General features: G+C 35.3%; 1 protein-coding gene across 15 annotated transcripts in view; it reads left to right on the top strand.

Annotated features, from left to right (window-relative positions):
- PDE10A (phosphodiesterase 10A) overlaps positions 1–16,478 on the top strand; it is a 390,743-nt gene that overhangs the window by 282,410 nt on the left and 91,855 nt on the right. For all 15 annotated transcript variants that reach the window (XM_069010130.1, XM_069010126.1, XM_069010134.1 and 12 more), the window contains one exon: positions 8,458–8,586. In XM_069010130.1, the coding sequence (XP_068866231.1) occupies positions 8,458–8,586 (129 nt within the window). The remainder of the gene's footprint in view (positions 1–8,457; positions 8,587–16,478) is intronic.

The following is a 16,478-nucleotide window of genomic DNA, read 5'->3' as shown; positions in this document are numbered from 1 at the left end:
CATTCAGCCCAGTGGTACCTTTACAAAGAGTTGATTTGTAATGCTGAAAACTCTTTCAAGGTAATCCTTAAAGTATGAAAGAAAAAAATTAATTGTTTAAAGCTAAAATAAGAAAAATTGATACTATAATTTGAATGGGCTATTAAAATTTTATTTATTTATTTAATAGGTACACCCATTTTGTACCTATTAGTAACCTGAAGAGACTAAATGGAAAATACAATAAACTCTTTTACAGCTTAGTCTTTTATTTAAAATCAGATGTCTTTTTTAAAAAAAAAAGATGTGCTCCAGCTCAGCCTTCAATTTGTTAGGCTTAATGTACATCTAACAGACGACATCCTTTGTGTTAATCAATAGGTCAGGATCTTGGCAGCACTTTCTATCTGTCTAAAAGAAATGAACCTGTAAATATCATCTCCAATCTTTAGATCAAATAAGAATAGCACCTTGCAGCCTGCTCCTTGCATCCTTTCTGAAGTTTTCCGTTCAACAACTCATCAGGCTGGTGCACAGTAATCTCTTTGGACTTCAGCAAAGCTTTTGATGCTGTCTTTCACAGGATTCTCCTGGAAAAAATGCCCAGCACACAGCTGGGTAACATTGTGTTACATGATGCATGAGCAACTGGCTCACAGGTCAGGCACAAAGGGTTACAGTGAATGGGGTGACATCAGACTGGGGACTTGTCAGTGGTGGGGTTCCAGAGGGCTCCACCCTCAGCCCTGTGCTCTTCAACATCTTCATAACTGATCTGGATGCAGGACTTGAAGGAGTTACAGAATTTGTGAAACTCATCATCTAGACTAAGTTGTATATTTTTCTAAATGTTTTATTTTAGTCATGATGTCTAGAAAAATGCTGAGCTAGGATGGTTTGTTTTTGAAGAGCTTCCTTCCCATGAACCAGATCAAACATTTCTGGATGTGGTTGTGTTCTATTTCTTCTATTAGTACTTTCTAGTGACAGATTTCTCTGGGTTTTGTACCTTCTCATTTTGTAAATGATGTGGTCTGTGTTTCTCTTTAAACATCCTAAGACTGTAAGTTTGGAGGGGATTTAAAGAGAATGACAAATCCTGGTCTGTGGTGCTGCAGATATGGTCCTAGTACCACCAAAGACTCTCAGGTGTCCAGTCTTGTTGCTAAGTAGCATGTTATTTGACTGTGTGTAGGTGTTATTTCAGAAGAGTCCTGTGCTCTGGGAAACTGTCCTAACATGTCTACTAACCTAAGTGTTAAGATGAAGTGGGGTGCTCCTTTCAGAAGGAGGAACATTCTCTGTCTCCAATTTAGTGAAATAACAGAGTGAGACTTAGCATAGGCATGTAATATCCCTTAAAGGTTTCATCATAGTCGATCTTGTTTGTGGAATAAGTTCAGTTTATAAACAGGACTGCACATTTATATTGGTAAGTATATTATAAAGCATTTACAGAACTTTATTCATGAAAGTTTGTTTTAAGTAATAAATCAGCAGTAAAACATTGGTAGTAAAGGGAATGGGACTACTTTTAAGCCAGAAGAGCTCGCTTAAAAGGGAGCTACTCCATGATTAGGTGTCAGGTGGGAGGAAGACATTACATCAGCCAGAAGGTATTACTGGAGAAGACATAAATCAAGAACTTGGTCCCAACACCTGTTCTCAAGGGAAGAGTTAAGGAACTCTTACCTTGCTTAATCATTAGATTTTAAGTAGTTTAATTTGCAGCTGTATGTGGTCTTTTAAGAGATTAATTATGTGCAAGTTCTGAGTGACTTTACATTGTTCAAATGAGTTATTAATGTATTTAGTATTTATTTAGTCTTTATTAAGACATGCATTACCCTCTAGGTATATTTTGGGGAGGAGCAAGGTACCCTGGCTCCATGTGTTGCACAAGAGAAAGAAAAAGGCAAATAATTACCCTGAGATGTTCCTTATACAGCTACAAATACATTTTAACCTACTTTAGTATAATGCATTACTTATAATTATGTTAATAATTATTTTTATCAGTAACCTTAAGATGATCCATAACTTTCTCAAGCAAATGCTTGAAATTATTTGATTACAATTTGCAAGTCCTAGAGCATGTCTCTAGTCCTTTTGTTAGCTTTTTCCAGAGTGTTAATTAAATTTCCAAATTTGGTTCCATCTTGCACCTGGAAGGAGAATAAAGCTTTTTACAGACCCCTCGGAGTTACTCCAGTGTGATAATGAGAACTGGAGAGAAGCTACTCTCAAATCAGGAAAGTAAGACAGAGTTTTAAAAAGCCCCATACATCAACTAATGGATGATATTACAGCATAACAGTGTACATGCAGGATTATGCTATTCTGACAATTTGAAGTGTGTTTTGAAACCCTATGAAAAATGAAAGTTCAAACGAGAATACGTTGACTCCATTAGGCATACATATAGTTCCTATGGACTGATTATAGGCCTTTAGCTCTAGCTAATGAAAACTGATTTCATCAAGAGTCTTACATGATTTTTTGCTTTTTAAATTAATACTGAAGCAGTGCTCAGAGCTGCTAGTACTGTGCAGTTCTTGAGTGTTAGATTTTGGGAGACATAAGCAGATGAGTATCTGCAGATGTCTAGGGCTCAGGCTTGCAAGATGCTGATAGTATCAGAAAAACCACCATGAAAGTTGGTGGAAACTAAAGGCCCTTATGTCCATGCCTAGCTCAGCATCTGGTGTGTTCAAGTGGATCCATGGCTTTTTCATCAGGAGTATGGGATTTGAATTACAGGATACAGGATGCGGTGGTTGTTGATATTCTTTCTGTATGAGCACATTCCAGCTCTGTTTAGCTGAGCTAGTCTTTATTTTCTCTCTGTAAAACTTCAGCAGTGCTGCTGACATCCTGGCTGAGATGTCACATGGCTACTGCTGTCATTTACATGTATGCAGAACCTGCAGGTTTATGCAGTGACAGGAGGCTGGTGTAATTAAACATTCACCTTTTAATGAAGATTTGAAATGATTCATAGTAAAATTTATTATCTGTGAAACAAACATACGCCTTTTTAAAGTACCCAAATCAGCAGTGAGGTGGTGAGGTGTTTTCAGGTACTGCTTTACTGGTTTTCACTGGTGATATGCCAGAGCCATGTGTTGGGTTTATTCTAGCAATGCAGGTGGGATTTGGAGTAGGAGGGGCAAAAAAGGTGACTGGAGCTGCTCACAGACAAGCTTGTGAATTGATTTTTCAAGAAAAGAGAAGTTAAAGAGGTTTGACCATTCTGATTGCTTCTCATTAGTGATTATACTTTTTGTCAGACCAGTAATGTCAGGTTTCAGAGGGTTTGGGCACTTGGTCACATTACATTCCTGTGTATTTAAATGGATTAAGATAAAAAGTCTGACTTGAAAAGGATATTTCAAAACTGACTGTGCCTGTGGTTTTGAATCCTGATGCTTTGAACAAAGAAGGGATTGATTTAATGGGATTAATGCTTAATCCAAATGAAGCAATGTACACACATGCCTTGAATGCTTTTGAGAATAACTACAAATACCACTTATAAAGTTCTGTAGAAAAATACAGAGAGGTGATCTTTGTGTAAGTAAAAGATGGGACAAGACTGCTTTAGATAAAGGAGAACACAGGCAAAGCTGTGTTCAGATTAGGTCTTCTGGATGACTTTCAGATATTTCAAGTCTTCTTTTTTCATACAAGTATGATATTTATTTTCAAATGTTGATTTTGAGGAAGTGTGACACTTCTCTCTTCATAATTTTGTTATTTCAGATGAGAAAAAGTATTTTCAAATTAGGCAGTTTTTCACTTTTATTTGAGGTATGGTTGTTTTCTGCCTCAGATTATGTTTTATCTTTATCACCACCATTATATTTCTCTTTCTCTTGGCTTGAAGGTTTTCTATGTGGTACAATATGTTGTTAGCTACTTGGAGATATTAAGACTTTGCCCATATTTGCTGTGACTGCGGCTCCTCTACTTTCAGGGAAGAATTGCTTACTAAACCAAACAAGTTAATTTGTGTATTTTTTTTTCTGTCTGAATTACTTTTTTGTTGTTCTTGTTGTTAACAGATGCAACATTGACAACATTTATAGTTATTTCCTTTCATGTTTATTGGTAAAAGCCTTCTTGATATGCAAAATCCACCTGATTTCTTATAATGAATGAACAATGTATACCCTCACAATGTGTTTTCAAACCATTGGATCCAGTCTAAATGGGAAAAAGGTGTGCCAAATTCATCAAAGATGGTTGCAAAGGTTTTGTGGGAAGCAATGACTGCAGTCTTTCAGAGTGTAGCTGTCTGGGATAAAATGCTGACCCTTTATAAGTATTAGGCTGGCTCATCAGTTTTTACTCATTCTTCCCTGACTCCCCATGTGCCCCCCAGACTGGGAACCAGAAACTTTAGGTGAAAATTAAAATGCTTGCCTAATCATGAAATTTGATTAAGCTAGTGGTTTTAGAAAAAAGACCAAATATCACAACGCTAATGAAAAAATTGCAAGAATTGCTAATGACGTGTGTGACTCATGTTGATAAATGGAGCGGATTTTTAAACATAGCTCTAGGCTTCAATTCTTTCAGCTCATTCACAGTCAGTTCTTCTTTATACTGAGCTCTGTGAAGCTATTCTCAGAGGAGGGTGCAGTGTGACATGGATTAGGAGTCAGAGAGGAGAGCCATTAATCGATTCAGTACTACACAGGTTATCCAATATCTAAGAAAGGTTTTAAATATTTTAGGAAGCATAAAAAGCTGAAAGCAAAAATACAACTGTCTAGTGATTTTTGATTTTATTAATTTTTTTTTTTTTCTTTAAAGGAAGGCTGTTGAAGACTGGCTCAAAAGCAAGGAATAATTACTGATAATTGATGTTTGAAGTAGTTTTGTTTCTTGGTTTATTTTTAAACCCAGCTATGCTATATCTGAGTTAGTAAGCAGTGTGAAGGAGCATTCTTATGCACTAGAATTGGGTTTTTGTCTGGAATGGTTCTCGGCACTGCATTTTCCAAGCCAGTCAGTGATGTCCTGGGCAGGTCTCAAATGTTGCTCTGGGGTAGGGTCAGACCAGGAATGGTTCCCAGCAGGCAATCAAACTTTCAGTTTTCCCTCAGCTTCATTGTTGGAGATCAAGAAAGCTTAGTAGTAAGAATGAAGGAGTTATAGGCCACTTGGTTTAATGTCAGTGAACAGCCCTAGACATATTCAGTTTACTGGTCTAGACAAGCCTACAGTGTTTCCTTGTAGTACTATTATAATTTAAAGTAAAACTTACTGTGAGTTTTAAGATGCTGAATTTGGTATAGTTTGTCACATCTGCCAAAAAACCATTTTCTTCCTTAAGACAGAAGCCCTAGTGTTTTATGCTTTTATTTTAAAGTGTTGATAGTCAGTCATTTTCCAAAGAGCATTTCTCTGACTTCTTAAGAGGACAGCAGCATATAAGACTACAAGTGTTCGTTGTTTCTATCTCTCCTAAAATCCAACATAGACAGTATGAGGATGGTCATAATCAACAGGGTGAATATTGATCACATTTATTATAAGACTCTTTCTGTTTCATAAACTTTGTCCATTGTTATGCTTTATTCCTTCCTGGTCAGTCAAATACACATTTTGTTTGAAACTATCTTCACACCCTTGAGGCTTCTTGAAAAATGTCTGGGTCAGTACATGTAAAATGATCTACCTGCATAGTACTGCAACCTGTAACAAGTATTTCCTAATTTTTCTTAATTAGTTATTTTTTAGTGCTATAGATTTTGACTAATGAAGCTGTTGGTGCACTTACACTGGACAGTGGGAGATTGGTCTGTGAAAGCAGTTGATCTCTTTTAGGGTCCTAATTTACGTTATCTTTAATGAAATGTAGGAGTTGTTGAAAAGAAACTTTGCTGGTAGATCAAAAGGAGAAACTAGGCTTGATGAGGCCAGGCAATCACTATTAAGCAGCCTGCAATGCTCACGCTAGCTTTGTATGAGACAATGTGTCATTGCTAGTTCTGATTGTGGAGTTTGTGTGTAGGTTTGCAGTGTGTTTTGATGCAGCAGGCTAACAGTTGTGAGCCGACTGATAAATTGGCCTTAATCTATGTAGAAAATAGGTTTAAATGACTCCTTTTTAACTCTGCAAACATAGTTGTAAATCCTGTTCTTCTTGCTCCCATCTATAAATCACTCATTGAAAAAGCACATCTGCACAGATGCCTTTAGTGAAATAAAGAAGGGTAATGTAAAGACTGTTTAGGATTTCTTGTATCTGCTCCATGAATCACTTTTCTGCATAAGGTTAAAGCAGAGTTTTTACCTTAAGGTTGCTGAAGTTGCATGATATCTGAATATTAAACTTAAGACCTGTAGACTGAAGTCTTATTTCAAATTGACATTTTATTGAATTGTGATGTATGTATTAGAAAACCCACAACATTTAAAGGTTTGAATCAGGAAAGAAATGTTATTTTCACTGAAGAAACAAACCAGTCCTTTCAGAAATCCAGTTTCTAATTTTACAATCTTTTCATGTCATAGTTTCTTACTAGAAGCAAAAAAGGTTTTTTTTGCAGTCTAAAGACAACTTGGAATTAGGAGACATTTTATGAAAAGTATGGTTTGATTGTTTTTCATGTAGAACTTAAAGGACAGATAAATTTTTGATGGCTTTGTGATGGCTTAATCTTTAAAATGCAGTAGTCTTTTGAATGATTCTTAAAACGTTTCCTTTTCAAATTTTCTTACTATGGAGCTAGAAATACTTTTTCAAGGTACTGCATTTTTCTCATTTGAACAAATTACCGAATTATATTAATGAATTTGATTTTTTCTGAATATGTGGTCATACTGGCTTTAAAATAATCTTGTTCATTTGGCACTTGTACTTCTTTATGATCTAACTGCATTATGATCTAACTTTACAAGCTATCACCTAAGGTAAAACAATCAAAGTAGTGGGGTTTTGCTTGTTTTCGCCCCACTTGCTGATTATCTACTTCTTTTACTGATTTAGGATAAACCTTTTGTTCTTTACTAAATGAAAATCAGGATGCTCACTCAATTAGCTCCTATTCAAGTGATTCAGATATGGGGAATTTCCTTAAGTGGCTATGTTGTTCTTTGAAGCTATGATATCCAACAGAAACTGCTGCCTTTAGATTAGGAGCAAGGGTAGTTTAAAGCAGTTTTGGGCTGGTGTGGGGGCTGATGTGGTGGAGTGATGTGGTGCAGTTGGTGTGAGGAAAGTGGTGTATGTGGTTGATGCCCTGCACATGGGAGCTGTTGGTTCGTCTTCTGGTGTTGCTTCCTGAAGACTTTCGTAGTAAACATTTATAAGAAATCTTAAATATTGCCATCATTGACTAGCACTGAAATTGCACTACTGCTCTGTCCATCACGTTCTGATACTGTGCAAAACGTCAAATAGGAGACTTGATCGTATTTTGAAGCATGAATATTCTCTGAAAGAGGTCAGGGTTGTTCAGAGGGGTGTTTCTTTCCTGCTGAACCTTGACTGCTTTCTGTGGAGAATTTACTATTATATTTAAATACACAAAACACAAGAGAAGACGGTGTATTTGGAGTCATGAGAGAGGTTGTTACCCCTCTTCTCCTCATATCTCACTAAGACTTTTGCACTCGGGGTGCCTGTGCCCTCTGTGATAGACTGGAGCCAAGTCCCTCAGGACAGGCATTTTTTATTTCTTCCCCCTTTGGAAAACCTCAGCACTGCTGGGTTCACCTCCCTCTGGCCAGTCATTTTCCTTGGGGGATTTGTGAAGTGTATAACCAGATTATAATTTTGTGAATTTGAAAATTTATTTATGAATGTCAAGGATCTGAGATTCTGAATTTTTCTTCTTTTTCTAAAATGTTTACTGGAGTTTTCTTTTTGTTGCAGATATTGTAAATGTCTTTTATTTGCAGTTATTTTCATTTTGATAACTAAATTACTAAAGTAATGGAAGCATGCATGTGAAAACAGTTTATATATCTAAAGTAACTTAAGTAATTCTAGTATTTGAAAATTGCATATGATTTTCATGTTATATAATAGTTTGTGTTGATTTTGCTGCCATTTGCCGAGAGATTATTGAATTTGGTGCTCTATGAGACATCCCAGTTCACTTTCTTCTATCTCCTTCTAACCAGTTTCTTTATCAATATATCATCTTGCATATCTTGGAACTAATTTTATAGTCACAATCATAGTCATGAATTCCTACCTGGCTATTTCTCCTGGGTAATGTCTATGTGTCTTTAGGGGCTTTTGTACACAGAATCTTGTATGGCTACGCTTTGCTTCTACCATTTTCTATATGACAGCTCATTTTTTTGACTGGATATTGCTCTCTCTGCTCTATTTAAATAGTCATATATTCAATCAGCGTGTTAGAGAAAAGGATATTGATTCTTGCTTGTCTCTAGGTGTTTTTTACATATGAGGGAGTTCATACAAATAATGTAATCAATTAATGTTCTCTCTTTCAGGCTTAACAGATGAAAAAGTGAAGGCGTATCTTTCTCTTCACCCCCAGGTACTGGATGAGTTTGTGTCAGAAAGTGTAAGTGCAGAAACTGTGGAAAAATGGCTAAAAAGGAAAAATAACAGACAAGAAGGTAAGTACTTTGTGATTAACATTTAGCTTTGAACAGCTCAGTTATTTTCAGATTTAAAAAGGAAACCTGGTTTTGGTATAACTTGACTATTATAATTTTTGTGTTAAGGTTCTACCATTTTTTTGAAGGTAAAATAGGCTAACAATTTTTAAAAATATTTTGAACCTTTTGGTATTTTTATTTTGAAATATACTGGTACTAATTTTGGAAGTTTAGTTTACCCATTTTGAGTTGCAAATACTATTCATCAACCTGTAGTGTCTGTTTTGAGAACATAATTTGGTCTTCTTGGATCTGAAATTGATAAATTTAGAATTAAAATTATCCAGTATGACTCAGTAAATTACTGGATATACCATCTCAAAAGTTCCTACTTGAACATGTAATAAGTCAATTTTAGATAAGGACATTGACATAGAAGTTAAAACCCAGTGTGTTGAATTCTGGAGGTATTTCTGTTGGATTGCTTTAGGTAAAATGCCTTGCCAAATAGACCCAGAAAACTTTCTTTTGAGACAGCCTGGATTGACAATGATCATAAATTTTGTAATGATATTAAATTTTGTGAGATTGTCTGCAAACATAAAATTCATGCAATTCTAGCAGTGTTTTGTAATGGACCAGGTAAAATGGAAAGGAGGAAATTACCAAGAAGGTTAGGCTAGAAACACTGATTTTGTTTTCTGGCTGACTTCCGAGGTGTTTAGGGTTTAAGTTCTGGTGATAATTCTCATTTTACATAGAGGGGCTATTGTTACTTCCTAGAAGATAGTGTTTTCTGTAGAATTATAATAAAAAAAAAGATGATGGTGGACAAGGGATGGAAAAGGCTTTATCGAGCCGTTACTGTTTTTGGTGGTAATGACTATCTATCTATCTATCTATCTATCTATCTATCTATCTATCTATCTATCATCTATCTATCATACTAAGGTAGCAGTAATTTTTGTTGCTTTAAAGAGATTACCTAACGGAAGAACAGAAGTACATAGCAATAGACGGTTCACTACTTTCTTTGTAGTTTGCAAACTACAGCACTGCAGGAGGCCTATTGTTATAATCCAAAAATGTAATCAGAAAAACAGTGTTATGAATCAAGGGAGTAGGTTGTGACAATGCTTTTTGTAAGCAGAAGATAAAACAGAAACTAATACTTCTTATTTTTATGAGCTATGCTCATTTAAAAATAAAGATTTTGTCTAAGGTGTTTGAAATCACTGTAAGAAATCATCGTATATTTGAAACACAGTTTATGGTCTTGGTCAAGGATCTTGATGTTAAAACCAAATAAGTGCTTTGGAAAATTTTTAGCTAAGTGGAATTTATTACCAGTTACTCAAATTTTTGGGGGAGACTTTAAACTAAAGATATATTTTTGTGGGAGTCCTCATGCAACTTTTTTAATCAACTGCTAAAGCAAAGTAACTGCTGACCATTTTCCTAGCAAAGTTTTAACATAAACAGGTACAATAGTGGGATTTGTCTGTTTTTTTCTTACACTTTAAAAGCTCTGTATTATGGCTAATTTGCCCCAAACTTGTATTAAAAGTGTCAAGCAATACTTATGCTACCATTATCATCCAACAGGTCTTTCTTCCCTGCTACTTCCCTTTTTCTGACAGTGATCTTTTGGGTGGCCATATTTATTACACTAAAGACAGTCATACATATGTGGTTTCTTTAGTGTTGGATTTTAGATAAAAATAAGCAGAACCAGATTTAAAACTACACTTGCCAAGTCTAAAAGATTAATTTGAATGCATTTTGTTTATAGAATGGAACAGATACTGATGAGCCTTATCTGTGATTTTCTTCTGGAAAGATAAAGTCTATAGTCATATAAAATATTTTTGATAACAAAATATCCCAGTTTTTCAGAATGCAATATTTTCAGCAAAGAAATTTGCTAGATGATTTACTTAGCTCATATTATGTATGTACAAATTCTACTGCCTGAGTAATGGTGGCAGTGAGAAATGAGGGGGAGAGGATGGAACTGATTCTTTTGGTGTCAGCACGGATCTTTGGTGACTTAAAGTGGCTGCATAGCTTAAGTCACTTTACATCAGTAGGGGTATAATTTACCCTCCAACCTTTTTGCTTCAGTCTAGTTTGCTTTACGAATGCTCACTTCATGTAATGTGTTACAGCCAGAAAAATAAGCTTTGTTTTTATTAGAAAGTTGCCAGGCAGATAAAGTGCTGTTTTGAGGTCTCTGGCTCAGTGTCTGTACTCTTACATGATGGTGACGCAGAACAGTCATTAACCTATATGCAGAAATGGTGTCCTGCCTGATTTACAGACATCCAGCTGTGTGTACTCTGCAGCCAGAAGTCAATGGGCCTGCAGCCAGGGTAGTTTATCTGAATTTCATTAGCATGAACATGAAGTGAAATGTCTGATTTGGACTTAAATGAACCAAAATTTATCTGTGACTGAGATTCACTGAATTAATTACTCTAGATGTTTTTTTTTTTAAACCTAAATTATTAAAAAGGATGGAAATCAGTAAATACTGTAGTGTTTAAGGTATAACTATATCCCAAAATATAAGGAGTTCTATCGTCAGTGTATATGGCTTAAATGTGTCTGTCATGGTAAATGTTAGATTGAAAGTTGCTCATGACTGCTTGATGGTGATGGTGATGGTGATGGTGATCTACCTGGGATAGTAGGACTTTTTTTCTTTAAGTTGTGTTTTTCGTTTTCCTGGTATACTGGAGAAAAGCTTCAAAGATAGCATGGAGAAGGAATGCTGCTTATGCTGATATTTGGGTATTCACTGCAACTTTTTGAAACCTATTATCTACCAATAAATTACATGATCAAAACACACCCAGGCCTTGTATTGTTGCACACAGCCTTTCCAAACAACTCTGTTTGTAATACACAAACACTTGAGTTTTAAATTTTTCCTATCCAGATCATGGCAGAGTTAATTTGCCAGAAGGAGATCTTTTTTCTTTTCTAGATGCCTAGATATACTACTCACAGAACTCATGAGACTTCTTCCATTGTCCTCTTTCCTTTCATATCATTCAAGCAAAAGTGGCAGATGATTTTAGCCAGAGCCATAATATTAGGAAAGCTTTAGACTCTGTGGCTGGATAGATCCTCATCTCCCAACAAATTTCTCAGAAAAACATTGATAAATTCCAGCCTTAATTATATTATTTGAAGCTTCACTGCCACAACAATAAGAGGCTAAGCACATTGATTATAAGCCAGATGTGCATCTTTTACACTGTTGATACTGAATTTCATAGATGTCTTTCCTAATCTTTTTAATGACCTCTTATAATAAGAAGAAAGGACAAACTGTACTGACACAGAATTTCTACATGGAAAGCTGCCTGTATAATTTAGGAAACTCATCACTTCCCGTGGCCCTCATGTTCATCACAGTGCACGACCATGTGCTCAATTACTGCTGAATCTGGACACATTAACAGCTTTATACATTTTTTTCCCGGCAATATTGGCCAAAAACATGCAAAGCTATGTATAGTGGGAACTTAAAGTGCTTTGCCGTTGTTAATACAAATGCCGTTGTTAAGTAATTTATAAACACAATTAAAAAAAGAAAAAAGGAAAATAGTACATTTTGTACATGATATGACACTAATTATACTCAGAAGTTATAATCTTTTAAGTGCACTGAAATTACTGCATTTCCAGGAACCTGAATTTCATAACTGACCTGTTTAAAAAAAAAAAAAAAAAAAAAAGTAGAAGAAATTAGAAATTAGTTCCGTAATATAAAAAAATTAGTATGTTATTGCTGCAATATTTGAATTGTACTAGGCTGTATCATTGACACATAAAAGTTCTGTACGAAAAGTGATTTCTGGTGCTGCAGTTTCCAGTTTTAAGATATCAGAATGATAAGATTTAAAGTTGGCTCCAGTCCTGTAAGAGACGAAGTAATGAATTTTTGAGAGGTGTTGATATGTGTCTCTACTTAGGGAACAAGTCTGTACTTAGGTTTTTATTGTTAAGGAATACTAAAGTACATATTTCTACATTAGATCATAGTTATTCCATTATTTACTCTTTTAATTATGTTATTTATTCCTGCTTTTGAAAGATAGTGTGTAGAGGAATGTTATTTGCACTTCACCTAAGGTTGTTAAACAGCTGAGAGGATGGCTAACATGCATTTCCACAAGCAGGGATAGTATATATAAAAAGAAACATGTAAGAGGGATATGTGTCAGTATGTGTATGCTAAATAGATGTCATCTTGCTGCCAGAATTATAAAGAAAAAAATGGAGCCTATTCTTGATTTGCTAGCTTTTGAGGACTGTGCCTTTTTGCACCAACTAAGCAGAGATACCTGTTCTTTAGTGCAGCGTAGGAGCTGTAGAAGTGTAGATGAAGGATACTTGGAATCTGGAGACTGTCACTGCTGTGGTGCTCCACATCTTGTAGCAATTCTGACTTCTCCCCAACCTAGGCAAGAGGAACTGATATGGCAGTATGTTAACAACCTCCTTGATTTATAATTAGGGTGTCTTAATATTTCATTGACACAGCAGACATGCTGTTTTATTCCAGTGCCTCCCTGCTGTGCTAATATTTGTGACATCCAAGCAGGCAACAAATACTTGCCAAAAAGCAAGAGTAGTTGTGGGAATTATTTGGGCAGCGTGTGACTTTGCACCATTGACACCGTAGTAGTAGCTCTTAATGCTTAGTACCAAACCCCACTATTTACATATTTTGATGCCTTTCTTGGATTTTTTTTTTTAATTTTTCTCAAAATACAACAGAAAGTAGGTATCCTCCAATTCCAACTGGAATAATTGCTTGCTGTGTTCTTGCTCTTCACTCAGCGTTTGCTAACAGCCAGTTAGATACAAAATGTTGTTCTAGGTGGATTTTTTGGTCTGAACCAAGGTAATTTATGATACTGACAGGCACTACTTTCCTGGGATAATACCCAGACTGATAAAAATTGTCTCTATTGTGAATGTTTTTATCAGAAAGTTGCAACAATATCTGGGGGCTTGACTATGTAGGACCTATTTGTCTGTGTATTTGGCATAGTCCTCACTTCCACGGAGATAAAACTCCGTGGGCAGACTTTTATATGGCATAGTTTGCAGGTTGTAATTTTTCATGTGTCTAGATAATTTATGTTAGTATTTCAGAGGCACTTCCCAGTTCTGTTGTGGAGCTCTACATAGGAATGCCATTTTAGTCCAGATAATGAAAATGGCGTGCATGTGTCAGAGGTGCAGAAGAATTTTGGAGCAGATTTCTGGGGAGACTGTTGTATTGTGCCATTGCTTTAAAAAATTGTTTTATTGCTGCACCATTTCCTGAAAGACTCAGTATAATTGCCCAAGGTGAAATGGTTTCTTTCCTGTGTGACAAGTTCAATGGGTTTTTAAATTGTTTTTTCTTAATTAATCAGAAGAGAATCAACTTAGAAGTGGGCTCATTTTGGCTGTGAAAATATTGAGAAGGAGTTAGTGAACAAGTTTCTCCCTGTTGTGTTGTCAGTATGGTTTTTGGACAGAAAAGGTTAATGGAGAGGATATTTAGATTAGATAGATCAGGATTTTTTTAATGTATTGTTAGTACAGAAACACTAAGCAGTGTTATCTTGGTAGATAATACTGAGGTCTTCAGTGATGATGAAGTTTTTGTTCAGTGTGCGTCTTGATGTTGAAGCAGTTACTAATTTCATTTGTTATTTGAATGGCTATCACTAGAAAACTCCAAACAGTGCTCAAAGGAGCTTGGCACATTTTTTTCTTCTAATCTGCTGAAAAGAGTGAGAGTTTATTGTCTGATTGTTTTTTGCATTTTTTTGAGTGGGTCAGGTGTAGGAGGTGATTTTTCTGTTTTTGTGGAGTTCTGTGTATTTAGAATTTTTAGCTGGTCAGATATTTGCAGAGGGTAATCCTTTAATGATGATATGTTTGGCCTTCGGAAGTAGACGTCACCGCTTGGTCTGAGTTCCCCCTTGAACTAATTATTTTAATCACATTATATCTAGAGCAATTATTCTCAACATGTACTTATACTAATGTTTGTTGTGTCTTTGTTAGTCTTGAATTAGGAGTGTTTATGTTTTTTCTGTCTTCTCAAAAATACTGTTTCTCCTTACTTTTAAACCTGGTTTCACAGAATCATTTTCTGCTCAGTACTGCTAGCTATATTAGAAAATAAACAGATATTGATTTTTGTCATTTCTCAAATGTTCAGTAAATTATGACGTGGAGCTTCTTTTAGTATCATTCTGAGGAATAGGTGTTCCAATTTTCAGTTTCTCTTCAGTTTACATTTTGAACATTTCCAGATGATCAATATCTTCTGTAAAGATTAGACAGTATAAGAGAGATAGTATTGCAATAATGGGTTAATTAAGGTTATATGCAATACAAAACCATTTCTCTACTGTGTGAGACAGCACTCCTGAATGTTGTCTGGCCCTGCTGTTCTTTGTTTTCAGATTCTTTGTCTCCTGTAAATGGCTCTTTGTTTTTAGAGTAAAAAATCAAGCAAACAAAAGAAAAAAAATCTCTCACTACTCAGTAGAGAAGATCCGTTCTGCTGATGTATGTGGAGACTGTATATCCACGTAGCCAACACTTTTTAATAATGATTATTTATGTCAGTGTTAGCTAACCTGTTTTATCTGCATTGAAATGGAGTAGGAACATTCCCATGGTCTGTAAGCTCAGAAAGAATTAAATAACAAGGGAAAAGTCATTAACTTTTATGGGACTTTTTAATCCAAGTATAGAAGTATTAACTTCATTAATGTTGGCTAGACAAGGCCTGTAATCAAAGATTGACCAATAAGAATAAAATGACAAAATGTAAAATCACTATAGATTGTTATGAAAAAACATTGCTTGTTCTGTCCTTTAAATGAGACCTGTGTCTTTGAGGAAAGGGAAGTATGTAGTTGCACAGTGTGATAGTCTGTTAGTGTGCACAAAGAAAGAATGTTTATTCATGAATGTTCTGTATGCAAGTAGTGAAAACTCAGTTCAGCAACGTTCTCAATGCCTTATCCATATATAATATACATGTAAAAATTCTGCCATCTCTTTTATATCACAGGAAGTACAGGAAGCCCTGAGGATGAATGAAAATTCATCTTTTACAGTGGAGATGTCTGGTTGGATATAAATGTTGATGCCATGCTTAACGTGGATGATTTTATGTTTCTATGGGCAGAAGCAATTAATGATACATGTCTTAACCTCATATTGGCTATTAGTGATGATTTTCAGCAGCAATTTTACTTCTGAAACTGCTCTGTTGTCTTAATGCTTTGAAATCAGATTGTATACACAGAACAGTAAATCACAGACATAGTATGGGCTTAATGAAGACCAAACACTTTCAGTGTGTGATTCTGTAGTGATTTATCTAATCATGATGTTGATTCAGTTACTTTATCCTTTAAAATATCTATGATTAGGGGGAATTTTAGGCTAGTTGTCCTGTGTTTGTCTATCTGATCAGATTTAGTGCAGCTAATTTAAAGTGTGTACTTTTCATGATGAGTCATAGATAGTCCCTTTATTCATCCTAGTGCTCATTGGTTGATCAAGGGCTTTGTCCAAAAATTACTTCTTTATACTCTGCATGGTGAAATAAATCCTGGCAATTAATTATCAACTGAACTAGAATAAATTGCTTTTGTTTTTGGTTTTTTTGGATTTTTTTTTTTTTGCATGTTTTATGAATTAATGTTAAATTATATTCTTACTTCATTCAGCAAGAGGATGGCCTAAGCATGACTTCATTCCTGTTGATTTACTTCCATACCTTCCCTAATTACTCCCTCAGGAGATGATACCTGTTTAAATATGTTGTAGGAGGGACACATGTATTGCTCATAAATGAACCCTGTTTCCTCTGCTTA

The sequence above is a fragment of the Aphelocoma coerulescens genome, chromosome 3, assembly GCF_041296385.1.
Source record: "Aphelocoma coerulescens isolate FSJ_1873_10779 chromosome 3, UR_Acoe_1.0, whole genome shotgun sequence".
NCBI lineage: Eukaryota > Metazoa > Chordata > Aves > Passeriformes > Corvidae > Aphelocoma > Aphelocoma coerulescens.
Note: the sequence above shows the minus strand (reverse complement) of the source record. Positions and strands in the feature narration are given on the sequence as shown.